Here is a 26,099-nt window from a genome sequence, read left to right on the forward strand (position 1 = left end):
CAAATATTTTGGTATTATTGGGCAAATGAGTCCTGGTATCTTTTGAAAGGCTCTAAAGTATCAAGCATTCATCTACTTATCTGCCCTTTTAAAAAAAAGTTAGATTACATTATACAAGTATATTTTATTTTAATACCAGAATAAATACAAAACTATAAATTTGTTATCACTTATGTTCTGAAATTAAAATAGTGGGCATGTATAAACTTTAATATAGAAAATATTTTAACTAGTGGCCATGTTTATTTTTATATTAATAAATTTATCTGCAGGGGGATTGCAGAACAAGAGAAGAAGCAATGATTTTTGGAATAGCACTTTGTGACAATGGATTTATGCATCATGGTAAACAATAAATTTACATAAGTTTTAAAAATCTTTTAATATAAAGATTCCAATTTTAAAATCTGATGTCAATACTGTGATAAATAATTTCCCAAGGATATGCAGTATATAGCAGTTATTGATTTGTTGCTAGAACTTTTGTTTGATTATTTATATTTTTAAAAACTACTAATTAAGAGCCTCTTTAGAATACCTGTACAGATTACAGATAGAGTCCATTTTTGCTAATCATAAAATTCTACACTATTTTCTTTGTAAAATTATTTGCTAGTAGCTGTGAAAAATACAATTCTACAAGGATCTACCTATTTATTTATTATTTTTATACATTATGGCATAATCGTGGAAGATTCCTAGAGTTAATAACATAAAATAACTTACCTAACAGTATAACAAAACTACATTAAACACAATAAGAAGTAGTGATTTATTGCAATGAAGCCAAATATGACACTTCACCATACTACAAATATATTTTGGGAAATATTATTTTAACCTATTTTCACAATGTCATTAAAATGGGTGTTGCTCTAAGTTTAGGAGGGAAAATATTCCATAATATTGCTGTTAATAGAAAATAATTGTTTCTGAACTATACCTGCTTCCTTTCACTGAAGTGGGAATTATTAATAAGAGTTTAAGGAATTTATCAGACAGCTCAGTTTGGATTGGAAAATCAGTTATTTAATAAATCATATAGTAAATAAAATTTTAGTTGAATTATAAATCAATGTCTATAGGTGATATACAATTATTAACTTTTTCTCTGTCAAATAGTGCTGGAAAAAAGTGAATTCAAAGACGAACCACTTCTATTTCGTTTTTTTGTGGATGAAGAAATGGAAGGCTCCAACATGAAACACAGACTTATGAAACATGACTTAAAAGTAGTGGAAAATGTAATTGCAAAATCGTTGCTGGTAAGTTTTTTAAAAATTAAGTTTGTATGTTTGTTTGTTTGATTTTGATGCTAACTCCTATTATTTGCACATAGACAATTGTTCTGTCTGGGTCCCTCTGGAAGCTATGACCAACCCAAAAAGATAAGCCAGACACACCGGTTGAATCCAAACACAGTTTTATAATGGTAAAGAGAAAAGAAGCCAACAGAAAATGTCCTTACAAGTCAGGAAAGCACTGGAACTCCAAATAGATACACGAAGGCAATTGTTCATACATTAACACAGGATCCTCAATGCCAAACGAGGCTGTTGCTAACGTACACCAACCTCCCACGGGTCTTCAAGACTGCTCGGCCATGAGCCAGGAACAAAAACGCTGAGAGAAACTGAGATAACAGTCTTATAAACCCTTCCCTGCTAATGAGGACCACACCCAACCCCCTGGTGTTCCTCATTCAACGCTGATAATATCTGTTCAGTTGATTCCTCTTTTGATCTATGCGTCTCTGTCGCATACTAATGATAGCTTGTGCTTCGTCATCCAATGACTCCAGAGAATCCAAGCTACTTGCTTGAGAGAGCTCCTCCCCAGGGCTCCCAGGCCTTTCTTCCTCGTCACTTTCCTGACTGTAATCTCCCCTGTCTGACTGCCAAGAACTCTCCTCTCCGCTCTCAGCCTCCCCCGGGCATGGAGCCAGCAGAGACGCAGCTGGTCTTTGATCTGACTCAGGCTGAACCACAACAGACAATGTTATGATTTGTAGTTTTTTCAGATCCATGCTATTGTCCACAAGCTTAAATCCCCTAGACCAGCAGTGGGTTGCTCCTGGCTTGGACTAGTTCTTAGAACTGGTAGCGCTGCCAGTGAAAGGCTCGCCCACCCACCCGGAACGCTTCTGTGCATGTGCAAAGATATTGTGTGCACGTATGTGAGTGGGCACATGTACTGGTAGCAAAAATATTTACAACCCATCACTGCCCTAGACCTCTCTTGATGTTTCTTGTAGTCTTCAGTTTTGTGAGGAAAATATATATTAAGTAGAATACAACATATAGGTACTTTATAGAGTCCAAAGCAGTGGTAGGCTACTAGTCGGAATGCTAAATTGTGTTCGCCTCCACGGCTTGTAAGTGCTTGCGGGGCCAGCACGATTTTACTTGTGCACCTATGGAGGTAGCAAAATTGCACAGAGAGCCGCGGGTGTGCCTGTGTTTCGGCTTGTGCGGAAGCAAAAATATCTCGCTGAAACACAGGTGAACCTGCAGCTCCATGCGTGGTTTTGCTACCTCCACAGGTGCAGAAGCAAAATTGCGCTGGCCCCGCAAGCACTTCAGAGCCGTGGCGGCGAGTGCAATTTAGCATTCCGGCTAGTAGCCCACTGCTGGTCCAAAGGTAGTTTGTACTGGTTAAATATTCATCAGTGATCAAATACATGCATATGATTAATGTCACAGTTTTTGCAGATGAATATATTTGACAGCTGTAATGTTCACAGTGGTAACAATTATATAGTAGTAACAGTTGCCTGTCAGCCATACTTACTCAGCCTATTGATTTAATTTTTTCCCCTTTTTTTAGATCAGATCAAATGATGGAACTTATGGTTTTAGTTTGGAAGACAAAAACAAAGCACCAATTGTGAAAACAGTGGAAAAGTGCTCAAATGCTGAGGTAATACAGGTTCATAACTTTCCCAATTATTACATTTCTGCTCACAAAAAGTTTAGGTGTTTTGACAGTTATTTCAATTATAAAGTTTACATTAATAATTTTAATTGATTTGTGTGTGTAGTTGATCATGTGTATGTATAAGTTATTAAAGACTATACCAGAACATTTGTAAAATATAAATATTTGTATTAGTTTAATCATGTAGAAATTAAAAGCATCCATTATGGACGATTTCACACAATGTAATTAAGCCATATTGTTTTTCTTTTTCTTTTTAATTTCAGCATAGCATGTTGTGAAAATCCAGTTATGGCCAACATTGGATATGGCCCTGATACCTAGCAGGGTTGGCGTTTTCAGTTTTTCACATCAGAGTTTTAATGTTTTCTTTTAAATTACGTTAAACTTAGTTGAGGCTTACATTATATTTTTCTCACCTTTTCTACCTCAAAATATGAGTAGGTGAGCTCCTAATTTTCAGCAATAATGATTAGAATGACTTTTTAAGGGATGTTTGGGAGTGTTGTACAGAGAATTATTACCGGCTATGTACATATTCTTGGTGTTTAAGCTTGTAGACAGTCGATATTTGTATTCCTAAAAATGTGAACTTTGATATCTTAATGTTATTGAAAGAAACATTACTGTTCACATTAAGGTGAGAACACGGTGGGTTCCATTTTTTTTTTTACTACCACTCTGTGGGCATGGCTTAATTTTATGGGCATGGCTTAATTTTTTGGGAGTTGCTTGATAGTCATGTGACCAGGTGGGAGTGGCTTTGCAGTCATGTGGCTGAGGGGGCTTGGTGATCATGTGACTGAGTGGGCAAGGCCAACTCAACATCACTCACAGCAAGGTGGGGTGGGACCTTTCTTTGAGTGACATGCTGCAGAGATAAAGAACTATAGAGAGGTGTGAAGGTTAAGAGAGCTGAGAAAATTGATTTGTAAAAGTCTACATATTGATTATTTTAGGTGATTTTTAAAGAGGTTACCTAGATGAAGTTGGCCTTCTCCAGGTCCCGTCGACTAAACAATGTCGTTTGGCGGGACCCAGGGGAAGAGCCTTCTTTATGGCGGCCCCGACCCTCTGGAACCAGCTCCCCCCCAGATTTTCTTAAATGAAGTGTTGGTAAATAGATAAATAAATCTATTTAATTCTCTTTTAGTTAAACTTTAAGCTGTCAAATATGGGGAATTTTTAAGAAATCATAAAATGTTACAAATACAGAAGAGTTTTCCAATAATATTGAATTGCTAGGATTACTTTTTTCATAAAGGTGTTTTCTGTAAGATTATATAAAATCCACAGTTGTAAATATAGGTATATGAGAAATGTTTAAAGTTCTTCCTCTGTGTATAATAATAATAATGTATCACTGATGTTGTGGTGCTAATTGATTATATATGTATTTTGCTTTCTTGTCTAGGTGGCAGGTCTGGAAATTGGGAAAAAGATCTTTACTATTAATGGTGACCTAGTTTTTCTAAGGCCCTTCACTGAAGTGGATAGCTTTCTAAAAGCATGTTTAAACAGTAAAAAGCCCCTCAGGGTACTTGTGAGCACAAAACCAAGGGAGTAAGTTGTTTCTTTGGTTTTAGAAATTATAAAAATAGTAACCAAAATATGTTACAAAGGCATAAATGTTATTATGTTAGAAATAATTTAGCTACCACCTTTCCCCTCAATTTTATGCACTCAATGTGGTTAAACATAAATAAAATGCAAGGTATATTTTTGAATGTTTATTATATCTAAGTTAGAACTAATTCAGAAATATCAGTAATTAAAAGCTGAACAAAAGAAATACATCTTTTGTTGCTGTTGTTTGTAGCTGTTCGTTGAATGGGATTTAAATGTAACTCCAAAGAATGCATTTCATAGTCTGGGTGTTGTGCAGGAGATGCTGTCCCTTGTGCCAAACAAGTAAGGTAGAATGGCTTTTTCTTCCTCTCCTGTCATTTTGAATAAATTCATTGGGTGGAAAAACTAGTGTCTGAATTTAAATGTAAGTTCTTGGTATAAAATTGTTTCCCACAATTTTGCTCTCTCTGGATTTTAATTATCACTCTTTTTAGTCAATGTGGTAAAGTCTAGCACATCTGAAAGCTGGCTGGCATCAATATATTTATCTAATGCTTTTTGCCATTAATCATTTAATAATACAAAAATATCAAGCAATTATTATATTTGTCATTCTGTTACTCTTCATTAACATATTATGTAGAAACAAGATTTATTTATCTTTTTGCTTGATATGCCTATATTTGTTCAGAATGAACAAAGGTAGTTTGTTGCTTTGCAACCATAATTGGGACTGGCAACTTGATTGCTAAGTGATGTGGTCACTAAACAAAATGTCACTTTATCTTGATGGACTTATACTTCCCATTCAGTTATTAAGCAGGATATCACGTGACTGTGATTTCAATTTTACTGTCGGTTACTCCAGTAACTCTGCTTGTCAGAACCTGTTTATAAAGTGTGCGAATGGTGATCATGTGACCGTGACTATCATAAATTTGAAAATTGGTCATAAAGTTACATTATCATTACTGTTATAATTATGAATGCATGTGAAACTGGGCAGTTGCTAAGTGAGGTTTACCTATATAGATACCGGTTATTAGCTAATAATATGTTTAAAGCTATGATCCAGGTTTCTAGCAGCAAAACTCACTGAATTCAAGTTTATGTTAAAATTTATTGCTAGTTTATGTTAAAAACAGTGGTTGGTTTTTCCACTGAATATAAACTTTTTTAAAAAAAATTAAGTACATTACCTTATTTTAATCTTAGGTAAAATTTGAGACATAAACAGAAATGTTGATATTAGATGCTTCATTGTGTGGTTTATCTTGCTTAAAGGACAGTTAAGATTCCTGATTCTGTGGATGGTCTTGGATTCCAAATACGAGGCTTTGGCCCTTCTGTTGTTCATGCTGTTGGAAAAGGTATGAAGTCATCTGCATTTATAAATATTTGGCCAAATGCAAGCAAACAAAGAGAATCTTGACATTGAAGCTTGAAGAATTTGAGGCATGGTTCTGAAGTTAGGTATATCTCTGGGACCGCCTTCTGCCACACGAATCCCAGCGACCGGTTAGGTCCCACAGAGTGAGCCTTCTCCGGGTCCCGTCGACTAAACAATGTCGTCTGGCGGGAAGAGCCTTCTCTGTGGTGGCTCCGACCCTCTGGAACCAGCTCCCCCCAGAGATTAGGATTGCCCCCACCCTCCTTGCCTTTCGGAAACTCCTTAAAACCCACCTCTGCCGTCAGGCATGGGGGAATTGAAACATCTTCCCCTTACCCATGTAGTTTCTGTGTATGATTCGATTGTGTGCTTGTTTTTTATATATTGGGGTTTCTTTTGGATTTTTTAACCTAAAACTGTAATTTAGATTGCTAAATATTAGATTTGTTACTATGTACAGTATTGTTTTTTACTATTGTTGTGAGCCGCCCCGAGTCTGCGGAGAGGGGTGGCATATAAATCCAATAAATCTAATCTAATCTAATCTAATCTAATCTAGTAGTGATTTCCTTTGTTATATATAGCTACTTAACAAATTAGATACTCATATAACCAATAATAAAGAGAATATTGGGATTTAGCCTATAATTGCAGACTTAATAAGCATACATTGATTTGATTTTGGCCAAGAAGAACATGTGACAAGCTGAATATTTGGCTTAAGGCAGTTGGGATTTAAATTTTTTTACTACCAGTTCTGTGGGCGTGGCTTGATGGGCATGATGCGGCTTGATGGGCATGGCTTGGTGGGTGTGGCTTGATGGGCATGGCAGGGAATGGATACTGTAAATCTCAATTCCCTCCTGAATAGATGGGGCGGGGACAGTCAGAGGTGGTATTTACCGATTCTCTGAACTACTCAGAATTTCCGGTACTCCTGAACCGGGCAGAACCTGCTGAATACCACCTGTGGCTTAAGGGTTAATTTTTCCCTGGGTTCATTCTAATTACCGGTATGTATTGAAAGGCAAAATACACTAAGGTATACCTTGTGGAGTATATTTCTTTATGAAAACCATGAGCATTTAAGTAAGAGATTTCTATGATAGGAAACAAATATTTTGATATATCTTTTGAATATGAAAATACTGAGTATATAACAGAAATATATAACAAAAATTAGCAAAATAAGATTTTAAAAAATAGCCTAAGAGCTCTTTTCAGAAGTTCTTTAAGGAGGAAGAAACATTTATGCATGGGGAAAGCTGTTTAATTTATCATGAGAGAGTAATAAGGTTCTAATATGGTAATTTAGTGTGATATGGGATTTGGGATTTTATAAATAACTGCTTTTAGACTGCATGGGATCTAATGATGTAAATTCATCTTTGGTGAATTTATCTTGGGCGAACCTTATTCAGATGTATTGTTTGCATCCCATAATTAATCACATTAATTTTGTATAGATTTGTATAGAATACATCTTTAAATATGATTATGGTTTGCCTTCTTCATATAAGGGAGTGAAGCAACAAAATGCAATGTTTTTATCTTGAGGTTTTAACTTTTAGAGGTTGGACAACCACATATTTAGTTACCATATTCCTAGGGTAGCCCTTAGGAAAATTGAATAATTTAAAAAAAATTCTTATATTAGGTTAAGTGATTCAGAGTAATTTTTTCTGCCTTGTCTTTCACAATATAGTGTTAGTTCGATTTAATATAATCTGGAATTGAAAAGAATGGTACTAAAATCAGTTGTAATATGGCTTTTCCCCATTTCTAAGTACACTTCTAATTTAATTTGTTAACTATTTTAAAGGAACTGTGGCAGCTATTGCTGGGCTTCATCCTGGACAGTGCATAATCAAAGTAAATGGAATTAATGTCAGCAAAGAAACACATGCAAGTGTTATTGCCCATGTGACGGCCTGCAGGAAATACAGACGTCCAATGCATGTAATGCTAATTATTTTGTACATTGCATATGTCTTTTTTTTAATTTCAATGTGCCATAACTATTATCTCTCTTTGACAGTTCATGGAAAATTATAATCATTATAACATTTCACCATGAATGGATGGAATGTTTTTTCTTTATACGTTCATATGATTTGTATTGAAAAAGACTTGGTTCACAAGCTTTTTAAATTTGCCCTGCTATCTGAAAATATAGCTGTGTGACTTCATTAGAACTATTCTGTAAAAGAGTACGCATTTTTAAAATTAAAAATTAAATGTAAGAATTACCATACTTGAATATTTTACTCAGGTAAAATCAGCAAGTGAAAATATAACAGGAGATCCTGTTATATCTGCAGGGTGAAAATGGAAAAGGAAAGAAAAATATATAGACATTTTACCTAGCATTAAGTTTGTTTGATAGCTGCTCAGAGTCACCTTATTGATAAGAAGGGCAGTATATAAATGTAATAAACAAATAAATCTTTCCTGAGAAAACAGAATAAAAATGGAAAACCTCCAGGGAAGGGACTGACTATCCATCTAAAACAAAACTTTTTATTCTCTGAATGGTTGTATATTATTGAGAATGACTCTATGGTTTTCCTGATTAACCATGAACTTCTATCTTGGTTGTTCTTATTTATTTATTTGATTTTGATCTGACTTTGATCTCATTTCATTATTTTTTAAGTAACTCAAGGTAGCAAATCTACATAATATGCTTGTCTTTCTCCTCCTATTTTTCCTGTGAAGTGAGTTAGACTGAAAGACAGTGACTAGTCCAAAGTTACTCATTGGTTTTTCAAGACTAGAACTCAAGTCTCTTAGTTTCTAGACAAGCACCTTAACACTTACACCAAAATGGCTCTTTTTTATGAGCAAAAAATGGATAAAACAGGGGCCACCAACCTTTTGGCCCTCTGTGACCACTAAATTCATAATTTTTAAATCCTGTGGACCACTAATATGGTTTTTTTTAAAAAAGATAAACAGTATTTAATACAATATGAAAATAATTTTTCTGTGGACCACCAGTGACCCACAGACCACTGGTTGGTGATTGTTGGGATAAAGAGTCATGGGATCAGTCATGACTTCCACTGATGCATAAATCCTGATTACTATAAAACTGAGATCAAAATACAGTTCTATAACACACTGATTGATTAGCCTCTTTTTAATTATTATCAAATAATTTCTGTTGATATGTTTCATAACAAATTGCTGTGAAATGAAAACTAAATACAAGAGAAGATACAGTGATATATCATTGTATGTGACTGTATTAGGATCTGTAAGTCTAAATTAGGAATTGTTCATAAATAAAAAATTAATTATATTTAGAGGGACTGTCAATGCTGCAGTTATAAAAAACAGTAACACCTTGATACTGGTGCTTGAGCGTCATTTTATCCTCCACATTTCTCTTTAGAGTATATATATTTTAAAATATCTCAATACAAATTTGGAAAGAAGGATAATTTTGTATTTGATTTTTCCTTTATCATATAAATTAAAATAACTTTTGAATTTTAAAATTATTCTGTAAGATACAGCTTCATGTGACCAATAAAAAATGAATGAACCATGGACTTCAGCAAGAAAAAAAAACAAACCTGTTTCTAGGAGCAGTCGTGTCTTACTCCGTGGAAATAAAATGCAAATTAAATCCACACTTTTTTTGTTTTTCAAAACCTATATGTACTAAAGTTGTAAATTATTTGTTATTCTACAGCAAGATTCTATTCAGTGGATATATAACAACACTGATAGTGCTCAGGAGGATTTTCCGAAAACGAATACTAAACCATTGGGTGAGGATGGAGGAGATGCATTTAATTACAGAGTTGAAGGTGGGATTATTGCTCTTCTATTATTAATCAAAATAAAAATTTGACTATTTCTTAAAGTATTAAAAGCAAAACAAGGAGGTGGCACATCTCTTTTGATCCACAGCTGGGATGCAAACAATAAAGAAATGCATGAGTTATTCAGATATTACTTTTGTCAGTTGCATGAACAAGTAAAATAAGGAATGAAGAAATACAGTCATACCTTAGATTTCTGATTTTGCTTATTTAAAAAAAAAATTAAATTGAATTTTCCTTTAAATTCAAACACTTCAACAAAAATAGACAAACAGAAAAATAAAACAATACAATATAAAACCAGACTAATTACAATAAAGACACATCATATACAATCAACTACATACGTAACACTGACCAATACAAACCCTTACGGTGAAATCATATTTATTTAACTATTAGTTATTAGTTATTAGTTTAAACTTTTGTACATTTGTTTTTTCTAAACTTTATCTTCTTATAAACTAAATCTATTGGATTATCGATTTTTATTTCAACAGCTATTTTATTCATTTCATATTTATGAAATTATGAATATATGTATACATATAAGAAAATATGGGTATATTTTTCCTCGTTAGACATACTATTTACAATCGTTGCTTTACACAGGGAGTAGAGTAATTTAACGTTTGAGATATATTACAATGCATTATATTATTGCAAGAAGTTGTGTTATAATAGATTTCCTTATTTTTTATGTTTTTTAGCCAATTATACCATGATTTTGCTTTTGAATTCATTGGAATCTTAGCAATCATGTAGTACTAGCTAGCCACTAGACAATCACAAGGAACATCTTAATTTTTAGTCAGAATAATTTATTTAATAATTCTGCAATAAATAATACAGTGGTACCTCTACCTCAGAATGCCCCTACTTACAAACTTTTCTAGATAAGAACCGGGTGTTCAAGATTTTTTTTGCCTCTTCTTAAGAACCATTTTCCACTTGCAAACCCGAGCCTCCGAAACTGTAAACCGGAAAAGGCAGGGAGAAGCCTTCGTGGGCCTCTCTAGGAATCTCCTGGGAGGAAACAGGGCCTCCACCCTCCCTGTGGTTTCCCCAATCACACACACAATTTGCTTTTACATTGATTCCTATGGGGAAAATTGCTTCTTCTTACTTCTACTTAAGAACCTGGTCATGGAACGAATTAAGTTCGTAAGTATGTGTTTCAGAGGTAATCTACATTAATTAATCTACAGAATATATTTATTTTGTTTTTGTTTTTAGAAGCAATTGATAAATTTAATACTATGGCAATAATTGATGGACAAAAGGATCATGTCTGCCTGACTGTTGATAATGTTCACCTGGAATATGGTGTTGTTTATGAGTATGATAGTACTGCTGGAATAAAATGCCATGTTTTAGAGAAAATGATTGAACCAAAAGGCTTTTTCAACCTGACTGCAAAGGTATGGTTCATAAAACATGTATATATGTATGTATTTTATATGTTCCTACTGAAGGAAATGTTAAACTATAATACTTGTATCAAGGTTCGACAAACCCAGGCGCCTGGTCGCCAGTGGCGCCTAGAAAATGTTGTCTGGCGCCTAGAAAATGTTGCCTGCTGTACTGTATGTCAGCGTTTCCCAACCGGTGTGCCGCCTGGGCAGGGCGCTGCGGTGCCTCTGACCTCTCCGCTCCTGCCCGATGCCGCGGTTTCTGGCGCTCTCCTGCTGGGTCCCAAAGAAGGCAGGCAGGAAGGAGAGCTCCATTCTTCGCGCCTTTTTCCCGCCTTCCTTTGGGGCCCAGCAGGAGAGCGCCAGAAACCGCGGCATCGAGCAGGAACCGGGAGGTCGGAGGCACCGGCACGGCAGCGCCCGCCCAGCTGAAGGTTCCCTGTCGTCATCGGCAAGTGTCCTTTGGGGCCCGGCGGGAGGGCACTGGCGGTGGGAGCGGGGGGGGGGGGCGCGGCTGCAGCGGCACAGGCAGTCGCGGGGAGATGGCGGGGGGAGCGGGGGGCGGCTAAAGCGGCCCCGGGCACCGTTCCCTGTACGCTTTTCCAGGGGCGCGCAGGGAGCCGCGGCCACCCGCCCGCCTACCGGATTTCCCTCCGCGCGGCTGGGGAGGTGGATTCGCCGCCCCCGCCAGCCCGATCTCCCTCCAGTGGCTGGTGACGTAGTTCTACCGCCCTCGCCAGCCTGATCTCCCTCCGTGGGGGGGTGGGGGGCGACGAACCGACGACCGGGGGCTGTCCGTCCGTGTTGGGTGGTGCAGGGCAGGCACAGGCAGCCCCAGGGGAGAACAAGGGAGGGAGAGAAAGGAAAGAGAGAGTAAGGGAGGGAGAGAAAATTGAATGAAGGAGGGAGAGAAAGAAAGAGTAAGAAGCAGAAAGGATAGAGAAAAAGGAAGAGAAAGGGAGGGGGAGAAAGGAAAGAGGGAGGAAGGGGGGGGAGAGAAAATTGAATGCAGGAGGGAGAGAAAGAAAGAGTAAGAAGTAGAAAGGATAGAGATAAAGGAAGAGAAAGAGGGGGAGAAAGGAAAGAGGGAGGGAGGCGGGAGAGAAAATTGAATGAAGGAGGGAGAGAAAGAAAGAGTAAGAAGTAGAAAGGATAGAGAAAAAGGAAGAGAAAGGGAGGGAGAGAAAGGAAAGAGGGAGGAAGGGGGGGAGAGAAAATTGAATGAAGGAGGGAGAGAAAGAAAGAGTAAGAAGTAGAAAGGATAGAGAAAAAGGAAGAGAAAGGGAGAGAAAGGAAAGAGAGAGAAAGGGAGAGAAAGGGAGGGAGAGAAAATTGAATGAAGGAGGGAGAGAAAGAAAGAGTAAGAAGTAGAAAGGATAGAGAAAAAGGAAGAGAAAGGGAGGGGGAGAAAGGAAAGAGGGAGGAAGGGGGAGAGAAAGAATATATGAAGGAGGGAGAAAAAGAAAGAGAGATAGGAAGGAAAGAGGGAGAGAAAGGAATGAGAGAGAAAGGGAGGGAGAGAAAGGGAATGAAAGAGGGAGAAGGGGTGAGAGATAGAAAGGATAGACAGAAAGGGAGAGAAAGGAAAGAGAGAGAAAGGGAGAGAAAGGGAGGGAGAGAAAATTGAATGAAGGAGGGAGAGAAAGAAAGAGTAAGAAGTAGAAAGGATAGAGAAAAAGGAAGAGAAAGGGAGGGGGAGAAAGGAAAGAGGGAGGAAGGGGGAGAGAAAGAAGATATGAAGGAGGGAGAAAAAGAAAGAGAGATAGGAAGGAAAGAGGGAGAGAAAGGAATGAGAGAGAAAGGGAGGGAGAGAAAGGGAATGAAAGAGGGAGAAGGGGTGAGAGATAGAAAGGATAGACAGAAAGGGAGAGAAAGGAAAGAGAGAAAGGGAGGGAGAGGAAGGAAAGAGATGAGAGAGGAAGGAGGAGACAGAAAGAGAGGAAGGAAGGAAGAGAGAAAGAAAGAGGGATGGAGAGAGAAAGGAAGGAAGAGAGAGAAAGAGGGAGGGAGAGAGAAATAGAGCGAAAGGGAGGAAGAGAGATTTTTTTTGTCCAAACTTTTTTTAGCGCCCCCCCCCATGTTCCCCAGGATTTTGAAAATATGAAAAATGTGCCGCGGCTCCAAAAAGGTTGGGAAACACTGCTGTATGTGTATACAGTATATTTTTCCCGCCTTGTGTTTACGCCCAGAAATGGTACATCTTGGCTTCCGTAGCTCCGCCCATCAACCTCGGAGCGAGCTGCTTTCCCAGCGTCCCCTGCGCTTGCGTGCGTCTCTCCCTCCCCCCCTTGCCTCCATTCCGCCTCCTACTCGAACCCCTTCACTCCCCCCCACCGCACACAGACGCTCCGATCTTGGCCGCTCACCCGCCTTCGGAGAGAAGCGGAAGCCCCTCCCCTCCCGTCGTGAGGTTTTGTTCATTCCTCCTCCGGCCGCGTGCGCGGTGACTTCCGACCAGTAACCCCTCCTCCCCCCTCCCCCCCTCCCCCGCGTCCCCGGCCCGGTCTCCCTTTCCTTCTTCTCTGTTTCGGTTTCTGACTAACGGTCTCCCCTCGGATCCCGACGGGAGTACAGCAGAGCCGGCTCGGCGGAGCCAGGCCTGCGCCGGGGGGGAGGGGGTGAAAGCGATGTCAGGTGGAGACTCGGCAAAAAACCAAGTTTGCTTAAAAAAAATTCTGGCTCCTAAATTTTTTGGCTGGCTCCTAGATTCTGAACAACTTTGTCGACCCCTGCTTGTATTTCAATGATTTGATCAGTGATTTGGGTGCTTTTGATGTTTATTTAAGATTATGAATCGTGGTTCATCTACTAAATTCAAACCATAAAATGATAAATACAAAATAGGCTAAGCATCAAAGTAATCCTGAAACTTTTTTTAATTTATTAGTTTCCCAAAATTATAAGCTTCAACATTTCATCACCCTATTGCATTTTAATAGTACAGTAATACCTCATTTTACGAACCTAATTGGTTCCCGAAGGAGGTTCGTAAGGTGAAAAGTTCGTAACGTTCGAGGCCAGGAAGGACGTCTTCATGACATCAAATCTCCGCCCATGGAATTCCCTATTGGGATTCCCCACCTCCGTTTCAGCCTCCAGATCAGTCGAAAACACCACTGCCGATTTCAAAAACGGCGCTCCGCCGGGCAGCACTGCCCGGCTGTAACCTTCTGAAACAGCCGGGCGCTTCTCCACGGCCTCCAGAATCCGAACTTTTGCTGAACTTTTGCCAAATCTCCGGGTTTGGAGTTCGGGAGAACACCGAGAAGCCCCCCGGCTGTTTTAAAAGGTGACAGCTGGGCGGCGGAGGCCCAGCAGAGCGACATTTTGCGATCTGCAGTGGGTTCGTAAGTCGAAAAAAGGTCGTATGAAGAGGCAAAAAAATTCTGAACCCCCGGTTCGTATCTCAAAATGTTCATATCACGGGGGGTTCGTATCACGAAGTACCACTGTAGTTTTAAGAATTATTATTAAGAATTATAGGATTTAAGAAATATCATATCATTTGGCAAAACCTAGATGGAAGAACATGGTTGGTTTTCAGTTCTTCTATATAGTAAGAATTCCTAGAAGACAAAATATCAGTTTCACCCTCCCACTTCGTTTCTCAATGTTATCTAAATCATCACAGAAAGACTATATTATTATATTATTGTATGTATAATATTCCTCCCTAATTAGTCCAGGATTCCATTTTATACAAAGAAGAAGACTGGCCCTTTTTTAATTTCTCTCAATATATCTCCGCGTGCCACGTGCAACCCATGCCATAGGTTCGCCATCACATTTTTAGGGACATTCTCTCCAGATCTACTGCTTATTTCTCTTCAGTGGATTCAAAGCCCTGCCGCTTGATATAACCTGAGCTCACAATTCAGAAACCCTTCACCGCTTACAAATCATGTCCTAGAAGGCAAGATGCTTCTGTCATTGCTCACAGGAGTCTTAATTAATCCAAGAATTTCAGGCTGTCCATGTGACCATTTTCATGGTAAATAGACAGAACTCTAACTTAGGACAAACAGCAATTCATTTACATAGTCTCAAAATTCAAATCTGAAACCTGATAAATGAGTTTGATAAATGAGTTGTCTGGTTTTTTTTTAACTTAAGCCATAATAATTGGACAAGTTGATTTCACAAATATTAGCATTGTGAAATATCAATATGTACCTAATTAATAACCTTAAATAATTACTTTTGTCTTAATAGATCCTTGAAGCTCTAGCAAAAAGTGATGAGCAGTTTGTGCAAAACTGTAGCAGCTTAAATAGTATACATGAAGTAATTCCTACCAATCTTCAGAGCAAATTCAGTGCCATTTGCAGTGAAAAAATAGAGCACATTTGCAGAAGGATTACAAGTTATAAAAAGGTAAAAGTTGTAAATTTGCTTAGAAGAAAATATTCAAGTGGAACTAACTATGGGTACAGTGAAGGGGCTGCAAAGTTTTTTACTACCACGCCGCAGGCGTGGCTTATTTTGTGGGTGTAGCTTGCCGACTATGTGACCAGGTGGGAGTGGCTTGACGATCATATGACCGGGGTGGCTTAAAAGTCATGTGACTGGCTTAAAGGTGGCCAACTTGATGTCACATCAAGGATTTGGGTTAGGGTTAGGGTGCCTGTTTAGTTTAGTTAGATTTGTATGCCGCCCCTCTCCGAAGACTCGGGGCGGCTAACAACAATATAAAACAATGTAACAAATCTAATATTAAAAAGTAATCTAAAAACCCCAATTTAAGAGACCAATCATACCAACAAACATACCATGTATAAATTCTATAAGCCTAGGGGGAGGGAGAAATTTTTTTTCAATTCGCCCATGCCTGACGACAGAGGTGGGTTTTAAGGAGCTTGCGAAAGGCAAGGAGGGTGGGGGCAACTCTGATATCTGGGGGGAGCTGGTTCCAGAGGGTTGGGGCCGCCACAGAGAAGGCTCTTCTCCTGGGTCCCGCCAAATGACATTGTTTAGTCGACGGGACCCGGAGAAGGCCAACTCTGTGGGACCTAACCGGTCGCTGGGATTCGTGCGGCAGAAGGCGGTCCCGGAGATATTCTGGGACCGCCTGGTCTCTTCTTGCCTCAAAGAGATACAATTTCCCTATTTACAATTTCCTTATTTACTATTACTGAACATCCAAAATATACTACTTAATTCTATGAATGTATGCCACAAAATATACATTAGCTATATTATTTATTATTTATTAATTTTTTTTATGCCACCCTTCTCCTTAGACTCAGGGCGGCTTACAACATGTTAGCAATAGCACTTTTTAACAGAGCCAGCATATTGCCCCCACAACCCGGGTCCTCATTTTACCCACCTCGGAAGGATGGAAGACTGAGTCAACCTTGAGCCGGTGATGAGATTTGAATCGCTGACCTGCAGATCTAGCAGTCAGCTTTAGTGGCCTGCAGTACTGCACTCTACCTGCTGCGCCACTTCTTCTCTTATATATAAACTGTATGTGTATGTACACACACACACATGAATGCACAGCTCTTCTAAAATTATACACATTCAACCTCATTTACTGCGATAGGAAAAACATACCCAGGATGGGGGGAAAAAAATCAAACATTTTCTACCAATTCTACATACCTGACGGCACCCGTAGGAGCCCATCACTGTATGGGTACATATACAGAAAATATGTAGAATCAAAGTAAATACATAGATGGTGTATAGATAAGATTTTTATGAAAATATGCTTGGGAAGGTTTCTAATCCTGCAAAGTAGATTTTGAAAGTTATTTGTTAAATGGATCAGGCTGACATCAGAAAAAAAGTTTAGCAACAAACTGGCCTTACATTTTTTGTGATTCCTGTGAAATTAAAATTGCTATGATAGACAAAATACTTTTCATTTATTGCTGGTGTATTGTAGAGAAATTTAATAATATCTGCAGAACAAGAATAGCAAGAGCATATTGGACCAAGAACAAGTACAGTGCTACAACCATGTGGAGGAGGTAGACATATTTACCGAACCTAAAGTTATAAGCCCACATATTCCCCATCTGCTTGGATAAGATCTTTGAGAATCTATGAACATAATGCACAATTTTTATTTTCAGAACATTTTTCTATTTGAGTGGCTGTTGGGAATATGTTTTATTCTAAGGATAATTTTGTTTTTATCTTTCAGGTAGAAACAGATTGTCAGGAATGTGATTAACTGTACTGTTAGTTTCAGTGCAAAAATGTTTGAAATTTATAAATAATTATGCGATGGCTTTTTATTATTACCTTATTTACTGCAGCATCAATTTAACTACCTAACTATTATCCGATGGGGTGTAGAATATTTAGATTGAAAGATATCAGATTTGGGCATCAAATCAGAATAGAAATGGATTGAATGATTGGTTATTTTTCTCACTTTTGGAAATGAAACTTATAGCTCACTCTGTTATAGTTATATGAGCTGGGAAGTGGGTATAATTTGTGCTTAGAATATGTTCAAATTCCTATTGTGGATGCTGCACTTGATTCTTTGTATTTGACATTATCTTTAACTCAAGGAAGGTGTGCTGTTCACTTATTTTGATGCAGAAATTTTGATGCAGAAATTTTGCGTGCAAAATTACATGTTGTGGAAACAGAAACCATGTGCAAAAATAAGAATATGAAACAATGCTTTCCTTACTTATGAAAAATGAGTTGCAAAAGTTATTATGTTAGTATAAACTGGAATCTTTGGATTCATACAACCTTTTCCTTTTGGGTTTATCTGTAGTTTTCACGGGTTCTACAAAACCGAGCTTGGCCTACCTTCAAGCAAGCTAAGTCAAAGATCTCACCACTGCATAGCAGTGATTTCTGTCCAACTAACTGTCATATCAATGTTATGGAAGTCTCATATCCTAAAACGTCAACGTCACTTGGCAGTGCCTTTGGTGTTCAACTTGATAGCAGAAAACATTTTTCACATGAAAAAGAAAACAGACATATGGAGCAAGGTAAACAGAAAAGTTGAAAAATTAGTTTCTTTCCTTATTATGATAAGAAATGAAGGGATTGGGTTAATTTAGAGCAGACATGGTCAGGTGTGCCGCGAAGAAGGAAGCTCAGCTTGTGGTCTCGCAACTTTTTGCTGAGAGTGCGAAGAGCAAAAAGTTGTGAGACCGGAAGCTGAGCTTCCTTTGCGCCTTCCAAGTTTTTCGGCAGCTGTAGGGAGAAACAAAGAGGGATGGAGAGAGAGAGGGAAAGAAAGAGGAAGGAAGGAAGGAAGAGAGAGAAAGAGGGAGAGAGAGAGAAATAGAGCGAAAGGGAGGAAGAGAGATATTTTTTTTGTCCAGACTTTTTTTAGGCCCCCCCCCCCACTCAATGTTCCCCAGGATTTTGTAAATGTGAATAATGTGCCGCGGCTCAAAAAAGGTTGGGAACCACTGATTTAGAGCATGATTGCCACATCATTTTGCAGTCATGTGATATTTTGCAAGGTGTTTTCCATTTGTGGATCCAGACACATCTAGCCTGCAGTCTGCCAGTTTGACATACTTGATTTAGAGGTATAGAATGTTTTAACTAATACCATTATTAAGGGTAAAGAAGAAATTTTTGTTCTACTCAAGGACTAAAGATTTTGGCCTGCTCTTGCTTCATAAACCAATACTATCATTGCCATCCTTTCACCTGCCTTTTCTACCTTTCCAAGGGCTTCATTCATGCTTGTTTTTCTCGGGGGAATTGATGAAGAGGAGAATCTGTTGCACAGGACATTTCTCCTTGAGGTTTTGTTGTCTATCTGCTTGCAGGGATATTTGATGCTTAAAGTGTCAGAGAGTGACTGCAATGGCTAGTTCTTTGGAGGAGTTCCACTTTCAAGTATCCAGCTCATTAACTTTTTCTTCTTTGGGAAAGAAAAACATATATAATATAGGAAATTGCCCCTTTGGCATTGCATAATGGCTATTTTGGTGTGGTAATTGAAGACTTAGAACCAAGTCACATCCATACATATGATTTTCTATTTTAATTTTATTTATTTATTTGTCAGAGTCAAATGTACTCTGTAATCACTATTTTTATTTTGTGATCCATCTAAATGACTGCTTATTTTTTCTTCCTCAAATGGTCACTTTAAGATTGTAATAATAGGAAGCTGCCAATGTTTATCTAATTCAGCTATATTTTCATCAGAGCAAGTGTCCTATTTAAAGTGAGTGCCATATTTGCTAAATAAATAGTACATTTTTTTCTTTTGAAATAGTCATTGAACAAGCATTGATAAAAGAGGCGTGACAGCCCTGGAGTCCGTTGTTGAGGACATTGTTTGCTTAATTTACTCCCCTGTCAGCTGAGAAGTAATCATAATAATTTGTGTGTCTATGACAGCTTGTCTATTTCTGAGTCTAACTTTTGCTAAAGCATGGAGATATTTTTCAAGAATTTATGGTTTTTGCATTATTATATTTATTTATTTATTTATTGTATTTCTGTGCCGCCCAACTCCTGAGGAACTTTGAGCGGCTTACGACAGGACATAAAATACATCTAAAAACATCATAAAAGATTAAGAAAAAAGAGTTTAAAAAATCACATACATACATACATATCATTCAAGGCTGGACCTCATAAAATTGCGAAATCAATGGCCCCAAGCCTGCCGGAAAAGCCAGGTCTTCAGTGCCAGTTGGAGCCCAGGTCCATCCAAATCTGAGCAATGTTATGTGATAGAAACCTGGCAAACTCCTCAGCCCTACTCCGCAGGGGCTTCTCCGTTCCCCCTACATTAAGGAGGGAACAAGTCATCCTAAATAGGGCGGCTGGGCGTGGATCACCAGATGCAATAAGTGAGGAAAAATGTGAGCATTTTGCTGCCCGTATTGCCATTAAATATGTCTTAATAAAGGCTCTTAGAAACATAGAAACATAGAAGACTGACGGCAGAAAAAGACCCCATGGTCCATCTAGTCTGCCCTTTTACTATTTCCTGTATTTTATCTTACAATGGATATATGTTTATCCCAGGCATGTTTAAATTCGGTTACTGTGGATTTACCAACCACATCTGCTGGAAGTTTGTTCCAAGGATCTACTACTCTTTCAGTAAAGCTCTTAAAAGTGTTCGGTCAGACTCAGTGTTACTGGTCCTACAGCAGCAATCTAGACATCTCTTCTGGCGCTTCATCTCTCAGAGCTCCTTGGTAAACCTGGATCCATCACCATGGAGAGGTCGCAAAGGCGCAATCTGTTCCAGTGCCCCCGATGCTGCCCTATTCCAGGCAGTCACCAGTGACTTGGCTAGATTGTGGACAACGGAGTACGATATCACCGCAAGCTCCTTCTGGAACCCTTCAGGGTCCATTAGGTATCTGGAGCAGAGCCACTTAGTCGGCTCTGCCTTCCTATGATGTGGGAGTAGCGTCTTAAAGTCTAACCTCAGTAGGAAATGATCTGACCATGACAAGGGAAAATAATCTATACCCCTTAATTCCAGATAATCTCTCCACTGCCCAAAGAGAAACACCAGGTCGTGTGTCTCCCCCTATGCTATTGTGTAATCATTTCTATTTTAATTCAGATTATTCTGTTTCATTAGCTTGTGGAATAACGTTAAAAAGTGAATTATGCTTGTAAAAATGAATAATCATAAGTGTGGATTTTCAGCATTATTTTTTGTTTGTGTTTTGAATTTGTAATTAGATTTATGAAAGTGAGCTGGATTTTTTTGCACTTAGATTAATTGAGTAATAGTGAATCTAAATACAGCATTTTATGCAATATACTTTCTCTAGGTAAACTGAATCCCATGGTTTATATGCAACATACTATAACAACCATGGCGGCTCCATCAGGTCACTCATTAGGTCAACAGGATGGCCATGGTTTAAGGTACCTGTTAAAAGAAGATGATTTAGAAACAGAAGACATCTATCAGAAACTGTTATGCAAATTACAGAGTACATTGAAGGAGGTGGAAAACTGTGTTTTTCAAATAGATGAGTAAGTAATCCTAAGGTTTATGGATTGGGATATTAATACATATATTACCTTTCTAAACATAGCTTTAACTTACATTTGGATTTTTCTTGGAGAACCATAAGTCTGTGATAAAACATTTCCATCTGTTTTTGCATATTCAGTACTTGATATTTCTGGGTTGGACAAAAACGTATTCAAATAAGTCAAACCAATCAATAACTCCATTGATTTCATTAAGGCAAGTGTAATAACAAATAGAAGTAACTCTGGTCTTTGAATTTCTTCCATTTGGAATATCCTATGGCTTTAGTTTAAAACTTTAAAGTATTATGTGTATGGAATAAGTGAACAATATTTGGACAGAGTAATTCATGATCGGATGTTGTATGAGCTACATTAGATTCCTGCTTCTGTTTTAAGAGTACCATATTTTTTGGAGTATAAGACATACTGGAGTATAAGACACACCTTAGTTTTTGGGAGGAAAATAGGGAAAAGAATCTGCTTACCAGATATTCATCTGGCTAGCATCCTTAGTTTGGTCAGCTTCAGCACATTATTTTATCCCCTGGTTAGGGCTTTTAAAAAACCTTATTCAGAGAGAGTAACTATGAAAGAGCTTGCAAGCCAGTAAGAGATGGGAATACCATTAGCACCTGGAAAGAAACATTCGGAACAAGTAGAACAATGGAAAAAAACATGCAAAGACTTAGATCTTGGAAAACATTCTTTGCAGAGAGTAACAATGAAAGAGCTTGCAAGCCAGTAAGAACTGGGAACATCGTTAGAACCTGGTTAGGGCTGGAAAAAAACTTATTCCGAGCAAGTTAGAGCAATGAAAAAAAAACCCCTGCTAAGATTTAGGGCTTGGAAAACATTATTTGCAGAGAGAAACAATGAAAGAGCCTGCAAGGTAAGAACTGGGAAGATCGTTAGCAACTAGTTAGGGCTGAGGGTGGGGAAAGTTACATTCAGAGTATAAGCCGCACCCAAATTATCAGCCTCTTTTAGGGAGGAAAAAGGTGAATCTTATACTCTGAAAAATGCGGTATGCCCTGCCTGCATTTGCACATTTTCATATAAATTAGAGGTCTGCATTATTTTTAATTGCCTCTGTTAAATTTATAAATTCCAGCCTTCTCTCTTCAATAACATATTCTCCAAGTTCACAACATACAAACCATGAATTGTTAATGTCAACAGACAGTGATAATGAAAAAGGAGAACGCAATGGGAAAAAAGTATGCTTCAATGTAGTAAGTGATGAGCAGGAAGATTCTGGTCATGACACTATAAGCAACCGGGATTCATATAGGTAATGTATCATTTAATATAATAATAAACACCAAATTTACAATTTTACTTTGTAATGTTAATTTTTAAAAAACCTGTTAGATAGCATTATTAAGCAATTAAGTAATACATAGTATTATTAAGTAATATATATTGGGCTATTTGTGTTTTATTTCCAAGTACTGTAAAGAGTTTTTTTAATGTGTGCTTTGCGGCAAATATATCAAATTTGTACCTTCTGATTTAATATACTGCTATGAATGAAGTTTCCCATTGTCACAGCTATTCCTCTCTCCCGAATGATATTATTCTTTCTTAGAGGTCTCGGCTGTTAATACATTTTCAGTGAACTTAAACCCACTTCCCTCTTCAATTGTAGCCTTTAGCACTACATTGCAAGGCTAAAAAATATACCAGCACTAATAATTTTTTTTCACCCCAAGACAAAATAAAATTTATAGTATGCTTTAATACAAATCATGCTAAGAAAATATTTGAAAGAATTGCCTAAAACATATACATTCTTGACGGATTTATACTCTTCCTTTTCTCCCCTTTTTAGTGATTGCAACAGCAACCGGAATTCCACTGCTTCTTTCACCAGTATTTGCAGTAGCCAATGTAGTTCTTATTTTCATAGTGATGAAATGGATTCAGGTGCCTTTCCATTTTTTTTTGTTTGTGTGGTCATATTTATATTCTTACTGGGGGGAATCTGTGAGTTTTGCTTACTAGAATTTGTCTTCATTTATTTTATTTTACATAACTCATATTCTGCCACAATTACACATTTACACAAATTAAGTTGTAAAACACTACAACAAAAAATAAATAAATTGAAAATATGATAACAGTAATCGAGCAGCAATGAAGTATAGCTATTAATTGCCCCAAATTAATGTATGTATGTGATGAAGTTGGAAATAATGTCCTTCTTTCGCTTAGCTGCAAATATTTTCTTTATTCAGAAACTTCACTTGCATTTAATTGAACTGGATAGGTAATATATTAAACTAGTTTACCCATTATTGACTCCCATCTGTGGGACAAATTATACTTGAAAATAAGGATAGTTTTCTATAGGCTGTAGAAAGAAGGACAAAATAAAAGATAGTGTTACTAGCATATATCTGATTTCCCCCGCTCCCTTTGCAAGACTTAGGGTAAAGGATGAAATATGTTGTATGGAGTATTATTATAAATCTGAATGAAACTGTCGGTTAAGCAATAGGAACTTGAGTGAAATGAAGAAAACCAGACTAATTTCCAAAAAGAGGAGGAAACCCGTACTCTGGTAGCAGTGCACGTTTTAGTGCCCGTTCTATTTCTAGATCTTTTTCAACATCAAGATAGTTCAAATATAGAATATGAATATCTGTGATCTAAAGTCAACTATGATTTCAAATATTGTCTTATTAGGCGATGAACTTCCTCAGAGCATCTGCATTTCTCATGATAAGCAGGATAAACTTTATGGCTGCTTGGAACATCTTTTTGCTCAGGCAAGCTATTTCATTTCAGTTTTCTTCTGCCTTGTAACATGTGACAGATTTATGAAAGCGTTGGGAAGGAATTGGATAAGATTAGAATCAAGGTGAGGGAAGTCAGTAACTCTGGCACAGAGAACAGGCAAAAAGAGGGTGAAGAATAAGATAAAGCCGGTTTCTGTTATGCTTTGGTAACAATAAAAAGTGAAAGAAAGAAAGAAAGAAAGAAAGAAAGAAAGAAAGAAAGAAAGAAAGAAAGAAAGAAAGAGGTTAGCTTTTTCCCATAGGCAAGCTTACTGAGTTGTTAAAAAATCTACTTGATTCTTGTTTTGCTTTGGTAGGGATTTGTCTGCTAAGACCAAAAACGGTGATAGGTTTGTCTCCACCAGTTGAGTTTGAATAAAATATATAATTGTAGATCTCCCACATCTCTCTTTATACTGTTTCTTCTAATAAATGCCTAGATTTTCCCCTAGATCTTGCATATATCATAGTATTTTAAAGCAGATTGAACGGATTATCAGAATAAACTTTTCAATATTTATCAATCATTTCTGAATCCAACAGGTAGATTCAATTATTAATCTATTGAAAAGTCCAGCAGTGGCTAGAGCTTTTGAACAAACCAAGTTCTTCACCCCTGGTCGAAGTTTTCAAGGTATTAATTTTGCAAAGCTAAGTACAACACTGAGTGTAGTTTCTTGTACTTTTTAAAGCAGTATTATAGTTAACAATATAAATAGAAATGTATTTTGTATTATATGTAGAGAACTACCGGCTGTAAACATTTTATGGGCCTTTTTAGCATGCAGATTGCTGTGGCAGAAGGAATTATGGGGAAAAAACTGAAGGAATTCATTGGTTCTTATTGTGCTATGGAAGATATATTCAACTAATGCAATAAATATTTAACGTTTTGAAGAAAACTTTTTAAACAGTAGTCTGAGCGTGACCAGTATTTTTTTTAAATCCTCACAGATTCCATTTTCATTTTTACTTTTCTCTAGATCTTTTCATTTTTCATTTCTCTATATAGTGGGACCTCTACCCACAAACGCCTGTACTAGATAAGAACTGGGTGTTCAAGATTTTTTTGCCTCTTCTCAAGAACCACTTTCCACTTACAAACCTGAGCCTCCGAAACTGTAACCCGAAAAGGCATGGATAAGCCTCCATGAGGCCTCTCTAGGAATCTCCTGGGAGGAGACAGGGCCAAAAAAGGCAGGGAGAAGCCTCTGTGGGGCCTCTCTAGAAATCTCCTGGGAGGAGACAGGGCCAAAAAAGGCAGGGAGAAGCCTCCGTGAGGCCTCTCTAGGAATCTCCTGGGGGGAGACAGGGCCAAAAAAGGCAGGGAGAAGCCTCTGTGGGGCCTCTCTAGGAATCTCCTGGGAGGAGACAGGGCCAAAAAAGGCAGGGAGAAGCCTCTGTGGGGCCTCTCTAGAAATCTCCTGGGAGGAGACAGGGCCAAAAAAGGCAGGGAGAAGCCTCCGTGAGGCCTCTCTAGGAATCTCCTGGGAGGAGACAGGGCCAAAAAAGGCAGGGAGAAGCCTCTGTGGGGCCTCTCTAGAAATCTCCTGGGAGGAAACGGGGCCTCCACCCTCCCTGTGGTTTCCCCAATCGCATGCAATATTTACTTATACATTGATTCCTTTGGGAAAAATTGCTTCTTACAAACTTTTCTACTTAAGAACCTGGTCACGGAACTAATTAAGTTCGTAAGTAGAGGTACCACTGTATTTCACCACCCCACCCTAATCTGCTATTTTTTATCCTTTTTTGCCACTCTCTGCTGGAAGAAGGAAGTACTGTGTGTGTGTGTGTGTGTGTGTGTGTGTGTGTGTGTGTGCTTGTTTGTTTCTCTATGTTTCTCTAGGAATTTCTTGGGAGGAGATTTGTGAGAGTGATTTTACGTGCATGAAAGACAATAGTTGAAGGCAATATGTGCATGGAAGACAAATATGGCAATAGAAATCATGTAATGTTGTTAATGGAATATATAACTAATTTTAGTAGTTATGGCACACTCTCTCATACAGAGACACATTTTCTATTCCATTTCCCCCTTTTTATGAGTATGCCTTCAAACAAGGATACATATTTTTTGTCTCAACATTAATATCCATATATACTGGTACTGTCTGCTCTTCATTTTTAGGATTGATCATCTTAAATTCTTCATTGGGTATAAATAAATTATATTTATGTCTAGTGAGAATGGTTGCATGAATGCAACCCCAATCCA

The 26,099-nt window shown here is 37.9% G+C and overlaps 1 protein-coding gene and 1 long non-coding RNA gene across 5 annotated transcripts in view; one reads left to right on the forward strand and one right to left on the reverse strand.

Moving 5' to 3' along the window:
• The window catches only part of PREX2 (phosphatidylinositol-3,4,5-trisphosphate dependent Rac exchange factor 2), a 114,541-nt gene that overhangs the window by 58,388 nt on the left and 30,054 nt on the right, over positions 1-26,099 (forward strand). The window contains exons 15-29 of the mRNA XM_070747896.1: positions 273-345; positions 1,123-1,265; positions 2,827-2,919; positions 4,352-4,500; positions 5,791-5,876; positions 7,719-7,855; positions 9,597-9,714; positions 10,966-11,150; positions 15,354-15,515; positions 17,887-18,109; positions 20,891-21,098; positions 22,213-22,392; positions 22,933-23,027; positions 23,790-23,872; positions 24,425-24,515. Of these exons, the coding sequence (XP_070603997.1) occupies positions 273-345; positions 1,123-1,265; positions 2,827-2,919; positions 4,352-4,500; positions 5,791-5,876; positions 7,719-7,855; positions 9,597-9,714; positions 10,966-11,150; positions 15,354-15,515; positions 17,887-18,109; positions 20,891-21,098; positions 22,213-22,392; positions 22,933-23,027; positions 23,790-23,872; positions 24,425-24,515 (2,026 nt within the window). The remainder of the gene's footprint in view (positions 1-272; positions 346-1,122; positions 1,266-2,826; positions 2,920-4,351; positions 4,501-5,790; positions 5,877-7,718; positions 7,856-9,596; positions 9,715-10,965; positions 11,151-15,353; positions 15,516-17,886; positions 18,110-20,890; positions 21,099-22,212; positions 22,393-22,932; positions 23,028-23,789; positions 23,873-24,424; positions 24,516-26,099) is intronic.
• Positions 1-26,099, reverse strand: part of LOC139165030 (uncharacterized) — an 86,949-nt gene that overhangs the window by 19,038 nt on the left and 41,812 nt on the right. For 2 of the 4 annotated variants that reach the window (XR_011558727.1, XR_011558728.1), the window contains exons 2-5: positions 21,172-21,250; positions 20,925-20,991; positions 14,092-14,257; positions 5,706-5,864 (exon numbers count right to left, since the gene is read on the reverse strand). This is a non-coding gene — a long non-coding RNA (uncharacterized lncRNA). The remainder of the gene's footprint in view (positions 1-5,705; positions 5,865-14,091; positions 14,258-20,924; positions 20,992-21,171; positions 21,251-26,099) is intronic. The other 2 variants (XR_011558730.1, XR_011558729.1) reach the window with 2 other exon arrangements.

Source organism: Erythrolamprus reginae, chromosome 3 (assembly GCF_031021105.1).
Source record: "Erythrolamprus reginae isolate rEryReg1 chromosome 3, rEryReg1.hap1, whole genome shotgun sequence".
Taxonomy (NCBI): Eukaryota; Metazoa; Chordata; class Lepidosauria; order Squamata; family Dipsadidae; genus Erythrolamprus; species Erythrolamprus reginae.